Genomic DNA, 17,181 nt, shown 5'->3' with positions numbered 1-17,181 from the left:
GCTCAGTTGAGATTGAAGCTCCTCGACTTTCTGAGATTGTGCCTCAGCTTTCTCTCTCATCATTCGGGGTTGAGCCTCCGCCGAGGCCAATTGTGCCCGGATAGTTTCTTTTTTCGAGGCCAAGCAGTCCGTTTTGCTTTTCCATTCTTTGGCCTCAACCTTTATAACATCCATCTTTGCCCAGTGCTGGTCGATCCGATCAAGCTTCTGTTGGACCTGCGGGTTCGGACCGTTAGTCATCGTATCTAACTTATCGTCACTTACTTCAAAAACTTTTACCTACTCAACCTAGACGGCATGTTTTTTCTCGACCGCGTCCAACTTGGATCGAAGGCTCTTAGCCTTTTATTCACGTTGCTCACTAAGAAGTTTGTACATGTCTTTCTTCTCGGTAAGCTCTCTGGCTTCGGCCTCGAGTTGGCTCAGCTCTTCTCTATACCAGAGGAAGGTCTTATGGTGAAGCACTGAAGCCTGCAAATATGGGAAGGAATGTTAAGATCACCAATAACCAGAATTGAAAAATGAAAAGGTTCGATGACACCTTACCCGATTTAGTGCCTGTTGTGATTCGTTGAACAGGCATAGAGAATCCACCTTGTTCATTTTTTCTTGGTCGTCTTCGGTCACTAGGTATCGAAGGTAACTAGCTACCCCAACCGGTACGGAGAGAACCCGGGCATCCTCCGAAATGGAGATAACAATCGACCACTTCCGACCAGGATCAACACTTGGGGCAGGGAATCGTTTGACTAGTCTCGGGCTCGAATTAGGGTCATCTGCTCTCGAGGACAGGCTTTTCCCCGGTACTTCCAAGTCACCCAATTCGGTGACATCCTCCGTGGCAGTGGAGTCCATGCCATTAAAAAAGCTTTGGATGGGATCGTTCGCTCCCTGGACCCCCTCATTTGACCGCTCCTTCGCCGTTTTGAGCTTTGCCGAACATCAAGTCCGTGAACAAAGGTGATCCCGTTATGTCAATGACACCAGGTGGAGCAGATCCAACATCTTGATGGTTCTTGACCCTCACTGTTGCATCGACCTCTTGAGTTTGAGAGGGGGTGGATTCTATTGTTCCCCCCTCGGCTGATGCTCGTTCTTCAGGGACCGATGGCTCTCGGGCCAATAAAATTTCATCCTCTTCGGACTCGTCCCTGAGCCGGTGAAGGGAGTCTAAGTCAAGTATTCGGGAGCTGGAGGTTTCTTTTGGCTTGCGGACCAGCCTCCTCCTCAGTTTCTTTTTCTCCGAACTCGGGGAGCTCGGAGCCCTCCTCCTTTTCTTCTCTATGGCCTGCCCCGGAGCAGGAGACTCGACGGGCAAGTCCTCGTCACCAACCGAAGGCCTAAGCTCGACATCCTTAGGCAATAAGAACTTGATAGTAAAAGGAGAGGCCTAACGCAACCTGATCGAAAAAGTGATCTTACCATGGTAAGGGGCCTCCCAACGGCCCTTTGAGAGTTTGCGCCACGAACGCTCGGAGTAGGGCATCTGAGAAACGATACCCTCGACCCACTCCTTGAGTCGTGGGACAACATTTGTAACCGAGCAATGGTTGCACCACCACAAACATCAATAAGAAAAAGAAAAGTAAACGTAAAATCAACATTCAAAGGAGAGTTCCACTTACATTTTGTATTCCACTTCTTGGGGAATGGCATGCATTTCGCCGGAATCAGGTCCGAAGTCCTCACTCGGACAAAACAGCCTTACTAGCCTCGATCTCAGTCCTCATCGATGCTCGAGAACGGGGCTTTACTGGGCCGATGCACAAGCTTTATCAGCCCCGCTTGAAATAGTCGGGGAATGTACACCCGAAGTAGGTGATCCATGGTGAACCGGCATCCATCAATTTTGCTCACGAAGAACCGGAGGAGGATCATGGTCCTCCACATTGAAAGATGGATCTGACCGAGGAAGACTTCATACCTCTTGCAGAAATCTATGATGACCGGGTCCATCATCCCAATGTGAAGGAATAAGTGTAAACACTCAGGTATCCCTCGACATGGGTTGTAATGGCCTCCTCGGGGTTGGGGACCACTACAGTTTCATTGGCCCAGTTGCAATCTATCCGAACCATAGGGAGGATCTCCTCAGTGATCGAACAGATGTATCAAGAGAAGTCTTCGCACCGACCTGGTACGGATGAAGTTTTTCCAACTTTGAAGTCATTATTTACCGAGCAACCCCCGGGGACGAACATTTTCAAGGGAGGTTCGACCACTGGGTTGTAAACTGTTGCGTTCGAAACAGTCGCCTCGGCCCCAAAAACCGGACGTGAAGTAGAGGGATTCTCTTTCTGGGGGACGGTCTTGGAAGTCTTTGCCATTTCTTTGGAAAGCTAAAGTGGAGGAAAAACTGAGAAAGATGAAGAGAGAAGGGAAGTTGAAGAATTAGACTTGTTGGCTTGGGAAGAAGATGGGTGAATTTTTTTGCAAAGGACCCTGAATAACGGAGGTAAAAATGCTAGAGTAATGCAAAAAATCTTGAAAACTCTAAGGCAGAAGGTTTGATGTAAAGTAAAAATGAACAAAGGAGGTGGTATTTATAGGAACTCGGCGACGCTTTGCATTCAGGGGTAGCCGACCGACGGTTGACAAGAATTTAATGCCATTATGACACGACGTACCGAAGAAGGAACGGAGAATCTCATGTCGTTTCTCATCAACTCATTCTCCGAGAAATGAGGGGACTATCTGTATACGGATAAAATCGTTCTCGTAGTACTTCCCGGTCCATGACATGATAAGCCAAGCTTTAGATATAGTAATAGGAGGGCCCAAACCGAGGTAGAGATCTCACCAATACGGAGCCCGGGCTGTGACGCCCGCCCTCGAGGGTGTCAGGGTCGCGATTCGGGATCGTCCCTAGACTTGATTAACTTCGAGGAACGTTGTTAGGAGGTCGAGCACGGCCAACAGAAGACCGTGATATCGACCGACCGAATATCACGGTGGAGATGTCGGCACGTACCAAGAAGAAATTGGCAATTAGTTAATTAGGAGAGTTTTACCTTTTATAGAGTTGTACCTAATACATGACTCCCCTACTATATAAATATGGTCTAATTACTTATAAAAGACATGGTAACATGCATTCCAAAGCAATACATTATTATTTCTCTCTTTAAGCTCTTATTCTTCTGTACCTTGATACCGATCGAAGTGCATCCAGTTCGAGTGTGACTGGCCTCCCAAGACTGTAACTGTTCAATTCGTGTGGTTTGAATTTATTTTATCGTTGTTTATTTCAATTACAACTTAATTTATCGCTTTGTGTCAAGTTAATCTCATATCCTTAAAATCACTTACAAATTCAATTATTATCCGATTTTAAGGGTAAACAAAAGTAATACATAATATCATAAAAAGTACGACTTTTTTTTATTAATTAGATACATTTTTTCACTTTCCAATATAATAAACTATCACAATATGAAAACTGAATATGACAAGAAAAGGTATTTGTATGCATTATTAGTTATGAAGTAGAAATGATGTGCCCAAATTTATTCTTCTACCCAAATTTCACCCTTCTAAAATTGAATGGTCAAAAATTTCAATACTATAGCTCAAGGCAAGGTGAAGTTAAGGAAATAAAATAGTTCAATAAGGAATCAACTATCAAGAAAATACGAAAGAGAAAAAAATTTACCTAGAGTGAATTTGCCGAGACGATGCTGGGAAGAAGTAAAGTAAGAAATGATCTGCCTTTTTTTTTTATCTTTTTTTGTTTCCTATGAATAATATAATATTGAAAGAAGAAGAAGAATAAATTGAAAAGGTCGATTTATAATTATATGATGTAATTACATCCAATTCTTTATCTTCTGTTGGGAGTTGGAGAGTGTAATTACTCCCTTCCAATTACACTCAATTCCTCACCAACCAAGTAATTGCTTGGTCAAACAAATATACCAAAGCGTGTAATTATACTCAATTACAATTAATTTCAATTCCCATGTGACTTTACAAACAGGCTCATAGTAAATATAGTAGAATGATTCGGGTATTTCCTCTGATTAGAGGCCTCGAATTTAAAATTTTGAATCATGTTAGTGAAGAACTATTCGATCTATTTGAGAATAATAGAGCTTTCGGGAGTGTCATATAATTTGTACGCATATATAAATCAGTGGGCGAAGTGGGTTTGAAATATCAAATGGTTAAAACCAAAAAAAAATAAAAAAAAAAATGACACAAATGAAATTCCCTATACGTCGGTGTGACGTTGTTTCACTGCTTGCACTAGAACTGTCTCTCCACGCACTCTCTCGAGGAAACAAGAGAGGAACGTCAATTTCATCGAGTAACGAATAACGCAGGAACGAATATATGGCGAATTCGAACAAGAATGGAATTGCTTCCACCAACATTTCTGCTTTACACTGCATCGATCTCTCCAGTCCTGACATCCATACCTCTGTTTCTCTCCTCAAAAAGGTACCCCTCTCTCTCTCTCATATGTGCATCTTATGTGTTCGTATATATGTTAGTGAGAAGGAAATTCGTGAGATGTGTCATGCGTATGTGTGTGTGTAGGAAGAAAAGTTGTGATCTTTATCAGCAAGTTATCTGTCTATTGATAATTGTCTATTTATTGAGGCTGATGATAGCAGCTGTAAAGGAATAACATGAGATATAGGTTTGTTGCAAAATTCACCTGAATTAAATACATAGAGTTTACGTTTGCTTCTTTTTTATCTAAACAGGAAATATTACCGAGGGTTCGGAAAGCTGCTTTGTTTCTAAATCCTTTTTGGTTATTTAAGCTTTTGCCATTCACAAGAATTATTATCGCATGTTTACTTTCTGGAGAGTAATGCCAACGCAGCTAATTATAAGGCAAATTCATATACTAGTTATTGTTGTTACCTTTACTTTATGCCCCCTGTTTACTAGAGGCAGAGGCGGATCCAGGATTTAAAGTTAATGGGTTCCTATAACGACCTTAAGTAAATATACAATAAATAACTGGGTTCACAATCAAATATTTATGGATATTTAGTGGATTTTTTAATACATATACACGGTATATGCAAAAGCTACTGGGTTCACGAGAACCCACATTCAATAGGCTGGATCCGCCCCTGACTAGACGTCCTTTTCAGTCTGGTTAGAGACTTGTATGTTGGTGAAATGATAACTTTGAGGATTAGCGAATATATAGTTTTTTAGAACCCCTAATATGCCTTAAAACAGAGCTAAATAAAAACGAATGGATTAGAGGATTCATATATAACCCAGACTCAAGCTGGTTGGCAATGAGGCATCGCTGATTGAGTTGATGGAAAGGGTATCTGCATGGATCCTTCAAATATTCATCAAGTATCATGTCTATGGACTATACTTTGGAGGAGATTCATAGATCCCATCTGTTAGAAGAATTTATATTTCTATTAAAAGATAAAACCAACGTTTAGTATGCATAAAGCCACCGTCCCAAAGCTACTTTTTTTGTCCTTTAGTTCTTTAAACTAAGATTATCCACTGATCTTCACTATGTAAGTTCTCTAATCATCTCACTGCTCTCCGATCGAACAGTCAAAGGTTTCAATAGGTACATTATTTTCTTTCCACCTACCAGAAAATATGTATTACCTAACTTTATATGATCAAAACTGTCTCTCTAGTTCTATCAGACAATTTTTTAACAAGTTCCCTTTCCCCACAAGTACTGGTACCTCTATTAGGAGTACATATTATGTGGTAATGTTCATTTTTGATAAATCCAACAATCTGCTCTAGAGAAACCACTATATCTGCTTTCTTTTGTTACTTTTCCTTTCTTTCCTCTTCAATGTTTGTATTCCATTGGAAGATCTTATTGCTCCATTAGCTCATATATATTCGTTCTTGGTCACTAGGCTTGCTTAGATTCAGGATTTTTCTATGTTGTCAATCATAAAATCAGCCAGGAGTTTACGGATGAAGTTTTCGCTCAAAGCAAAAAGCTTTTTGACCTTCCTTTGGAAGAGAAAATGAAGCTTCTTAGGAATGAGAAACATCGGGGTTACACTCCTGTTCTAGATGAGCATTTGGATGCTGTCAATCAAATAAACGGTATGTATCTAGCATATCTCTTATTGCTATTATTATTAGATTAGAGTTAGAGGGGATATTTGCCTTGTTCCTACTCAATGTTGTTCACTCACTCCAGTACCAGTAAGATTCAATTAATTAAGTTGAGCCACAACAATACCATAATGAGGATACTTACAAAGAAGAGATGGCAAGTATCACCTACCCAAGAGAGAATTCTCGTAGATGTAGAATGGTTAGACTAAGATATAGCTTTACTCTCACAGTATCAAGAAATCTAGATATTTTATCAGAAAACAATTAGAAAAGCTACTTCAGCTGAGGCTACTTTCCTTTTAGTTGGCTGCTTTTGTGATGCGCCTTAGGTGACTATAAGGAGGGATATTACATTGGTGTTGAAGCACTTGAAGATGATCCTGATGCTCAGAGACCATTTTATGGGTCAAATGTGTGGCCTACTGCAGGTAACTCTCAGTGGGGTTCTAGTCATTTATCTGAGGAATACACAATGATCTTACCAAATATCATTATTTTGTTAATCACTTAAAAGGTTAAATTGGTTAGTATTCTTCAAGGTATCTTGCCTGGATGGAGGGAAACTATGGAGAAGTATCATCAAGAGGCACTGTGGGTCACTATCTTCCTATCATATTCTTACATTCTTAAGCTTTAATTCTTGTTGGTCAATGACAATATTGCTGTATATCTCCAAGATTGTTTTTTACCTGCATTTATCTCTTCTTTTTTTGTGTATCATTTGCTGCCTGTCTACTTGCATCAGTGAGGTGACAAAAGCAGTATCGAGGCTCATAGCCCTTGCACTTGACCTTGATGCTGACTTTTTTGGTCAGCCAGAGTTTCTCGGCAAACCAATTGGTACTTTGCGTCTGCTGCATTATGAAGGTGAAGATAGTTAAACTTCAATAGAGAGTCATCATGCTTCTCTATTTGATGTAACTGATATTCTGATTTCATGTCAAACTAGGCAAACTTTCTGATCCATCAACTGGAATTTTTGGAGCTGGTGCACATACTGACTATGGTCTGATTACTCTTTTGGCCACAGATGATGTCTGTGGCCTTCAGGTAAATTATCAGAAAACTTGGAATTTTCTAGATAGATATTAATCATGTTTAAGTCAAACTTTTAAATCTAATCCAGATATGCAAGGATAAGGATGCTAAGCCTCAGATTTGGGAGTATGTGCCACCATTAAAAGGGTGAGACATGATAAGTTTCTTGGTTTTGTCCTCTGTTTTGTAAGTAAAGCACAAGTTATAACGTGTAAGGTTTGATACTGCTTAAAATCATGTCTTCTCCTGCAGTATCAAACGATACAGCTTGCCTTTTGTTAACAATGTAAAAGTTAAGTTGAAATCACCTATGTAGCATAATAGAAGATTTCACTCTCTATAATGTAATGGACCAATTAGTTTGCAGCAGCAGTTATGGGCATAATATTCTTGACATTCTACTTACAGTGCTTTTGTAGTGAATCTTGGTGATATGCTTGAGCGCTGGAGCAACGGTATATTCAGGTAATGTGATTGTTGTGCAAGTTGCGAATTAATGGCATCAGAAGCCAGGATATTGATTCGTTACCTCTTCTAAACTACCATATAATACCCGCAATTCTTATTTTTTAATTTGACCTTGAGAAAATAATCTTACCCTTCTGACTTTATTGGGGATACATTCTGATAACTGAGCTCCTCCCTCCAGCAAGTTGTGAAGAAGTTGCTGCAATTGTTTAATGGAGAATAGTTTTTCTCAAATAGAGCTATACAATTAACCAAGGAAATGCAAACTTCATATTCCAGGATTTGGTAGCTTCTCTTCGTGATTATTAATTGTGTACACTCAATGTGTATGAAATTGACACATTTTTTTCTAAGTCACCGTAATTGTATCATGTTTCTTGTCAGTTTACTTTTTTGCTCCTGTGTTCAGGTCAACATTGCATCGGGTCCTTGGAAATGGTCAAGAAAGATATTCTGTAAGCCCTTTGATGGTTTTGGATGCTTGCATATCTTATGCATATCAACATAATCATTTAAAAAGAGAATTGTTCAATTTTATATAACTTCTTAGACGAGTGTTATTGCCTCCAGAAAGGAATCCCTTTAAGACTGTAATGATATATTTTCTTAACTGGAAAGGTTAAAAGGAAATTTCAGTAATTTTTTATCACTATATATCATATAACTTTTTCCGACTAAAAAAGATTGATATGAAATTTTGTTTTCATTATTGTATGTTTTCTTTCAAAGTACATCTATTAAGTTTTGGTCTGTCACTTGCCATAAAGATGATTTGGGTTCTGAAACATATATATGAAAGCATATGATAAGAAGCTAGCCAATAAGACTAAACAACAGTTATGAGTTTCTTAAAATTGTAAGCATTTTTGCTAAATCTATCTTCTAGAAAAAGTGTGTAATTTTGTGGAGAAATGTCCACATGCTGACTTATACCTGGATGGCTGGATTACCTCACCCCAGAACTGAAATTTTGAAGAGAGCTGCTTTTTGCTTGTTCTAACGGGAGACAGCAATGAATACTCATAGCAAATTAGCTCTTATGGAAATGGGAGAACCAATCATTTGATCCTCTTCTTCATGTTGTGTAGATTGCATATTTTGTGGAGCCCAGTCACGACTGTCTTGTTGAATGCTTGGCGACCTGCCAATCAAAAGATAACCCACCGAGGCAAGTAAACTTATTCTACCAGAGGCACACAAACTAAATTTATCCAACGTGCAGTACAAATTACCTAATGACCAAAGCTGTTTCCAACATATTTTAAAAAATATTTTGGAGAAAAGATTTTGTGCATTTGTGTGTGTTGTATCATGCATGACTGGAAGAAGATTTTTTATGGAAGTTCCAAGGCCCTTCTCCATTCAAAATTTCTTTCTGTAAAAGTGCTTTTGATAAATTTTTACAAAAACAACTTTCTCCAAAGACTTCTTCGTTTTCCAAATGTTCCCACACTCAATATAGACTTAGGTGCTTCAAGTTGTGATCCTATGAAAAAAGACTGAAATGCTTCAATGACGATGTTTAATTGAGGTCCTGTAATGCCAAATAAACGAGTTTTGCCATGCAAGTAAACCTGCATGGTCATTGCGCCACTATGATAATAGAGATCTTATTTTAGACGATGCGGCTTGTTAGAAATCTTTTATGTCCCCAGTGTTTTTGCCTACTATAAATGGTTGACTGATTGCTGTTCTCTCAGGTATCCTCCAATTAAATGTGAGACCTACTTGCTTCAGCGTTACAAGGACACTCATGTTGATCTGTGTTCTTACAAATAAGATAGGAGATGGTGGTAACTAGTAAAGCTATAAATGGTACCCCCGACTTTTCTTACACAGTTTATAAGGGTCCAGTCTTTGAATTAAGTTCGACTGGGTTGTAGAACACACTCTGTTCGAGTCTTTGAATTAAGTTCGACTGGGTTGTAAAACACTATCTGTTAAGCTCTATATGATGTTACTGTTGGACTGTAAGCATTGGGCTTTAAAGACTTTAAGCATTGGGCTTTAAAGTCTAAGAGTGTGAATTGGGAATTGGTGGGAAATAAAATGGAGGGAAATGAAAATTTGAATCAAATGAGCTTTTGTCATGAACTTTGTACCACATTGGTGAAAGACAACTACACTTGTGTGTATAAATATGGGATCACTTCTTAGAGCTCTTAAAAGGAGTTGAAGAGAATGAACCCTCGCGTCGTCGTCGCTCGCTCGGCTCGGCTTCGGCTTTGGATTTGTCAAATGATCGATAAAATTATTTTTTGGACAAAATTTATTTAATTAATTATTTAATAATTAATTAAATGCCAGATCACTGCTGAAGATTCAGAAAGTATAGTCTGGCCGCAATCTTGGCGTCACCGCGGTAGGACCGCGCCAGAACCCTTCTGCAGATTCAGAGAGCCACTCTGGCCGCGGTCCTGGCGTAATCGCGGTAGGATCGCGGCAGGCCGCGTAAACTTCTGAAAAGGCACTTTTTCCAGAACAAACATCACACCTCTTCCAATAATTGCCTATAAATTCTGAGGCATGGCTTCGGTTTTGAGATACCAAAAACATTACAGAACTTTCTTCTTTCTGAAATACTGCATTCTAATTCATAGTCTCTCTCTCTCAAATTCGTAAGTGTGATTTTGCTCCGTTCTTTGAATTCGTTGGTATCCTGCAGTTTGTATTGCCACTGTTGCAGGAAGGTTTATTCCGTTTCATCCTGGGACGATTTAATCCATTACCTTGGCAACGTGTGAGGGGGTTAAAATTCCTTAAGGACGCACAAACAAATTGTGGACTCGGAATATTTCTTATAGTTTACTGTTTTTTTTTTCCAGTTTTTTCTTCTAACAGTTTTTCTTTATTTTCCTCCTAATTTTGTGTTTCCACACAGGACTATTAACAAGCTTAAGGAATTTTATAATGTAACGGTTCTGTGTTGAAATATATATATTAAACTGTTATCTATATTTTGTATACTGGTTTGGAGACTAAAGCCTTCGTGCTTTCTACTCCAATAATTATCTGTCCGGTTTAAAGTATAACAAAACTTTACCGGAATAAGAAACGTACGGGTTTGAAGTATATAAAAACCTCACCATTGTTACGTGTTGTGTGTTTGGTTTGGTATTCAGTTTGAAGATATCAAAACTTCACTGATTTAACAAAGTTCTGTTTTGTTTCCAACTCTACAGAAACATGTCGAATGAAAACCAAACTAATGGAAATGTTGCGGGAACGGGTGCTACTGTTACGAGTGTTGCTGCCTCGTCAAGCCGTTCAACTCCTGCTCATGCTATGGCCGGAAAGTTTTCTAGTATTGACTTCAAACGTTGGCAAATGAAGATGCTTTTCTATCTGACTACGTTGAGTTTGCAGCGATTCATCAAGGAGGATCCTCTGGTCCTGGCTGAAGGCACTCCGGATGACGAACGATTTGTGGTAACTGAAGCATGGAAACATTCTGATTTCTTGTGCAAAAACTACATTTTGAGTTGCTTGGAAGATAGCTTGTACAATGTCTATAGTGTCATGGAAACTTCAAAAGCATTATGGAATGCGCTTGAGAAGAAGTACAAGACTGAGGATGCCGGACTTAAGAAGTTTGTGGCTGCAAGATTTTTGGATTTCAAGATGATTGACACTAGGTCGGTCATAACTCAAGTCCATGAATTACAAGTCATTGTGCATGATCTCCTTGCTGAAGGTATGACCCGAATCAATAATTTTATTAATAAGATTTTTCGTGTTATTAATTGTGAATTTATTATTGAATGTATGGTCATAAATGAAGCCTTTCAAGTCGCCGCTTTCATTGAGAAGTTACCTCCATGTTGGAAGGACTTTAAGAACTATCTTAAACACAAGCGGAAGGAGATGACACTTGAAGACTTGATTGTTCGTTTGAGGATAGAAGAAGACAACAAAAATGCTGAAAAGAAGTCACGTGGAAACTCGACAATAATAAGGGCTAACATTGTTGAGGAGGCGCCACAAAATAAGAAAAGAAAGAAGGCTTCTGGGCCAAAGAATTACCCGAGCAAGAAAAAGTTCAAGGGTAATTGCCACAACTGTGGAAAATCTGGGCATAAGGCCGTGGATTGTCGTGCACCAAAGAATGATAAGAAGAAGAAGAAGAATCAAGCTAACATGGTTGAAAATGCTGAAGAAATGGAGGACTTGTGTGCAATGTTGTCTGAATGCAACTTGGTAGGAAATCCTAAAGAATGGTGGATTGATTCTGGAGCCACCCGCCATGTTTGTGCTAACAAGGAGTTATTTTCTTCCTATGCCCCCGCAGGACCCGATGAGAAAATTTTTATGGGAAATTCGTCTACAGCCAAAATTGAAGGAGTTGGCAAGATTGCGTTGAAGATGACGTCGGGAAAAATTGTGACTCTAAACCAAGTTCTCCACGTTCCAGAAATTCGCAAGAATCTTGTGTCTACCTCACTTCTTGTCAAGAATGGATTCAAATGTATTTTTGTTTCTAATAGTGTTATACTAAGTAAGAATGATGTGTATGTAGGAAAAGGTTACCTGAATGAGGGCCTTTTTAAGCTAAATGTAATAGCAGTTCCTATAAATAAAGTTAATGCTTCTTCTTACTTACTTGAGTCAAACGCTTTATGGCATGCACGCTTAGGTCACGTCAACTTCAAAACATTGCGAAAAATGATAAATTTAGAAGTCTTGCCAAAATTTGATTGCATTAATTCTAAATGTCAAATATGTGTGGAATCAAAGTATGCTAAGCATCCTTATAAGTCCGTTGAAAGGACCTCAAGTCCTTTAGACTTAATTCACACAGATATTTGCGACATGAAGTCAACACCATCTCGCGGTGGGAAAAAGTATTTTATTACTTTTATTGACGATAGCACGAGATATTGCTACGTTTATTTACTTAATAGTAAAGATGAGGCAATTGATGCTTTCAAGCAATACAAGAGTGAAGTTGAAATACAACTAAACAAAAAGATCAAAATGATAAGAAGTGATAGGGGTGACGAATATGAATCTCCTTTTGAAGAAATATGTTTGGAAAATAGCATTATTCACCAAACAACTGCCCCTTACTCTCCACAATCCAATAGAATTGCAGAGAGAAAGAATCGAACGTTGAAAGAGATGATGAATGCGTTGTTGATAAGCTCTGGTTTACCACAGAACTTGTGGGGGGAAGCAATACTTACAGCTAACCGAATAATCAACCGTGTACCTCATAGTAAAACACAGTCCATTCCTTATGAAAAATGGAAATGAAGGAAGCCCAGCTTGAAATACTTCAAAGTGTGGGGGTGTTTAGCTAAGGTACAAGTTCCTAAACCTAAAAGGGTTAAGATAGGTCCAAAAACGGTTGATTGTGTATTTATTGGATATGTAACCAATAGCAAGGCATATCGTTTTCTGGTTCATAAATCAGAAAATCCTAAGATTCACGTTAATACGATAATAGAATCAGATAATGCTGAATTCTTTGAAACTATTTATCCGTATAAAAAGGAAAGTGAATTGACCTATAAAAAGTCAAAACGACCTCGGGAGGAAATAATAAATAATATGCCCAATGAGGAAAATCCGAGAAGAAGTAAACGTCAACGGACATCTACTTCATTCGGTCCAGATTTTCTGACTTTCCTGCTAGAAAATGAGCCTCGTACCTTCAAGGAAGCAATGTCTTCCTCAGAAGCACAATATTGGAAAGAAGCTGTCAATAGTGAAATAGAATCCATATTGAGCAACCATACCTGAGAATTGGTTGATCTTCCTCCAGGTAACAAAACATTGGGTTCTAAATGGATTTTCAAGAAGAAAATGAAAGATGATGGTACTATTGACAAATACAAGGCAAGACTTGTTGTCAAAGGATTTAGACAGCGAGAAGGTCTTGACTATTTTGACACATACTCGCCGGTAACAAGAATTACATCCATTCGGATGCTAATAGCATTAGCCGCCTTGTATGGTCTTCAAATCCATCAAATGGATGTAAAAACATTCTTCTTAAATGGTGATCTAGAGGAAGAAATTTACATGAACCAACCTGAAGGGTTTGTGGTTCCGGAAAAAGAAAAGAAGGTGTGTCGACTTGTTAAGTCCCTTTATAGACTAAAACAAGCACCTAAGCAATGGCATTCGAAATTTGACCAAACAATGTTGTCAAATGGCTTTAAGATTAATGAATGTGATAAGTGTGTTTACATTAAGAACATTCCAAATCATATAGTAATTGTTTGCTTATATGTTGATGATATGCTAATAATGAGCAAAGACATTGCCGACATTCAAGCTACTAAGTGTATGCTTGCTAGTAAGTTTGATATGAAAGACTTAGGAGTTGCCGATGTAATTCTAGGAATTAAAATTCAGAGGACTCCTCAGGGTCTAGCTTTGTCTCAATCACATTACGTGAAAATGGTACTTGAAAAATTCAAACACTTGAAATTTAGAAGTGCAAGAACTCCAATTGACTTAAACCATCATCTTATAAAGAATAAAGGTGAAAACACGTCTCAATTGGAGTATGCTCGTGTATTGGGAAGCTTAATGTATATCATGAACTGTACACGTCCTGATATAGCTTGTGCAATAAGTAAACTTAGTCGATTCACAAGTAATCCCAACAAATATCACTGGGTGGCAATGAAACGAGTTCTGGGATATTTGGAATATACCCAAGACTACGCTTTACATTACAATAAATATCCTGCGGTTATCGAAGGATATAGTGATTCGAATTGGATAACCGGCTCAACAGAAACAAAGTCCACAAGTGGATATGTTTTTACTGTTGGTGGAGGAGCAGTATCTTGGAAGTCTTCCAAACAGACGTGCATCGCTCGCTCTACAATGGAATCAGAGTTTATAGCTTTGGATAAGGCCGGCGAAGAAGCTGAATGGCTTCGAAATTTCTTAGAAGACATTCCGTTCTGGCCAAAACCTTTGGCTCCTATATGCATACATTGCGATAGTGAGGCTGCAATAGGACGGGCAGGGAACGTTATGTATAACGGAAAGTCACGTCATATACGACGAAGACATAACACCGTTAGACAACTACTTTCTAGTGGAATTATCACTATTGATTATGTAAGATCAAAGGATAATGTGGCGGATCCGCTTACAAAAGGCTTAACTAGAGAGGGAGTTGAGAAATCATCTAAGGGAATGGGACTATGGCCGAGGACAAGTCAACATGGCGGTAACTCTACCTAGAATTTTGGATTTTCCGAGATCTAGGTTCAAGGAGCTCAAACAAAGTTGTGATTGACCGGTTCAACATTGTCAAAGTAAAGTCTTTGGTCCCTTCTCGTGATGAAGACAATGTTCAGTAACAAGGATAGAACTTTACACGTTCTTTAATGATTACCTAAGTTTGATGTGGTATTTATCAAATAGTGTCAATCTAGAGGATTACATGTTTAGGAATCACCTATGTAAGTGTAAAGTGGAAGCCGCTTCAATGAGAATTCTGTAAGGCCAATTCTCTACGCACTTATGAAACCGGGAGGTGTTCATGGCTGAAACGAACACAACAATGAGAACCAAAAGACGGTTAAGGGTTGATTGTGTGACATATGGTTGTCTAGGTATACACTAAAGTTCGACGGTTCAAAAATATCAAATCTACCGATTGACCGAGTATATCCGACATATGCTCACTACGGAAAGTTCAAAGGGAAACCTACTTATCCAGATGCAATTAATCCTTACTTGCAAATCACACAACTTTCATCGATGATCATTCTTGTTACAGCCATTCCCATTCATGTGGGGGATTGTTGGACTTTAAGCATTGGGCTTTAAAGACTTTAAGCGTTGAGCTTTAAAGTCTAAGAGTGTGAATTGGGAATTTGTGGGAAATAAAATGGAGGGAAATGAAAATTTGAATCAAGTGAGCTTTTGTCATGAACTTTGTACCACATTGGTGAAAGACAACTACACTTGTGTGTATAAATACGGGATCACTTCTTAGAGCTCTTAAAAGGAGTTGAAGAGAATGAACCCTCGCGCCGTCGTCGCTCGCTCGGCTCGGCTTCGGCTTTGGCTTTGGCTTTGGATTTGGATTTGGATTTGGAAAACGATCGATAAGATTTTTTTTGGATAAAATTTATTTAATTAATTATTTAATAATTAATTAAATGTCAGATCACTGCTGAAGATTCAGAAAGTATAGTCTGGCCGCGATCCTGGCGTAACCGCGGTAGGACCGCGCCAGAACCCTTCTGCAGATTCAGAGGGCCACTCTGGCCGCGGTCCTGGCGTAACCGCTGTAGGACCGCGGCAGACGGCGTAAACTTCTGAAAAGGCACTTTTTCCAAAACAAACATCACACCTCTTCCAATAATTGCCTATAAATTCTGAGGCATGGCTTCGGTTTTGAGATGCCAAAAACATTAGAGAACTTTCTTCTTTCTGAAAATACTGCATTCTAATTCGCAGTCTCTCTCTCTCAAATTTGGAAGCGTGATTTTGCTCCGTTCTTTGAGTTCGTTGGTATCCTGCAGTTTGTATTGCCACTGTTGTAGGAAGGTTTATTCAGTTTCATCCTGGGAGGATTTAATCCATTACCTTGGCAACGTGTGAGGGGGTTAAAATTCCTTAAGGACGCACAAGCAAATTGTGGACTCGGAATATTTCTTATAGTTTACTGTTTTTTTTTTCCCAATTTTTTCTTCTAACAGTTTTTCTTTATTTTCCTCCTAATTTTGTGTTTCCACACAGGACTATTAATAGTTACTTAGAGGATTTATGGTGCCAACATGTGCATGTATGATATTTACTTGTTTCAAGCTCGGCAAAGATTTCACTGAGGCCGTTAGGCCGGGAATTGGTGGTAGCTAGTGGTCTTTTCCATAAGCAAGACCAAGATTAAAACCTCCATAAATGCTGTTCTTCATAGTAATAAAGAGTATAGACTTTGTTGATGCACTAGTTATAGCTCAAATACTGTTCGTTGTTTTCTTCATATATTCACGTTATTATTATGGCACAATAGATGGATTTTTGGGAACTGTGTACATTTTGCGGCCGCAGGTTAATAGTCAAGACTATCTGGTCCTAACTTGATGAAATTGTCGCTAGTTGTCTCCTTTTGCCTCAATTGTTTTGTAAATGACCCTCTTTTTAACTTCTCTTGCAAGAATAGATCTCTTATACCACAATCAAAAGATCCCTTTAAAGAAAACTGAAAATCTTATGACAAAACGTAGGATTACGGTCTAAACTTTTGTATGTTATTGTAGATGTTAGAACACAGTGTCACAATCCAAATCGGAGGGTCGCGACAGGTACCCGGTGCCTTACTCAACTGAGTACTAACGTAACATATCTTTCTTATCACGCCATCATGGGTAAATGAGCCAGAAGGGCCGTCATGAGATAACCAGAATAAAACATAAGGGAATACTAGACATAGGACGACCCAACATGATATAGAAACTTATACATGTGACATACGAGCCTACAAGGCCGACATGATCATTTGTACACTCAAAACATATGCCGACAAGGCCATACAAGTATCCATATATATGACATACGTCTACAAGCCTCTAAGATTCCATAAATGTTATAAAGGTCGGGATAGGGCCCCGCCATACCAATCAA

The 17,181-nt window shown here is 38.9% G+C and overlaps 1 protein-coding gene across 1 annotated transcript; it reads left to right on the top strand.

The window, feature by feature from the left end:
• The first annotated feature begins 4,079 nt into the window (after positions 1-4,079).
• LOC107799947 (retrovirus-related Pol polyprotein from transposon TNT 1-94-like) lies at positions 4,080-16,135 on the top strand. The gene is made up of 13 exons (XM_075224364.1): positions 4,080-4,440; positions 5,865-6,060; positions 6,405-6,503; positions 6,615-6,666; positions 6,821-6,942; positions 7,025-7,125; positions 7,202-7,260; positions 7,522-7,578; positions 7,991-8,036; positions 8,670-8,749; positions 10,764-11,275; positions 11,363-12,292; positions 16,080-16,135. Exons 1-13 carry the CDS (start codon positions 4,333-4,335, stop codon positions 16,133-16,135), a joined length of 2,418 nt encoding a protein of 805 aa, XP_075080465.1. The 5' UTR covers positions 4,080-4,332.
• The last annotated feature ends 1,046 nt before the right edge of the window (positions 16,136-17,181 follow it).

The sequence above is a fragment of the Nicotiana tabacum genome, chromosome 11, assembly GCF_000715075.1.
Source record: "Nicotiana tabacum cultivar K326 chromosome 11, ASM71507v2, whole genome shotgun sequence".
Classification (NCBI taxonomy): domain Eukaryota; kingdom Viridiplantae; phylum Streptophyta; class Magnoliopsida; order Solanales; family Solanaceae; genus Nicotiana; species Nicotiana tabacum.
This window is presented reverse-complemented; position numbering and strand designations above follow the sequence as displayed.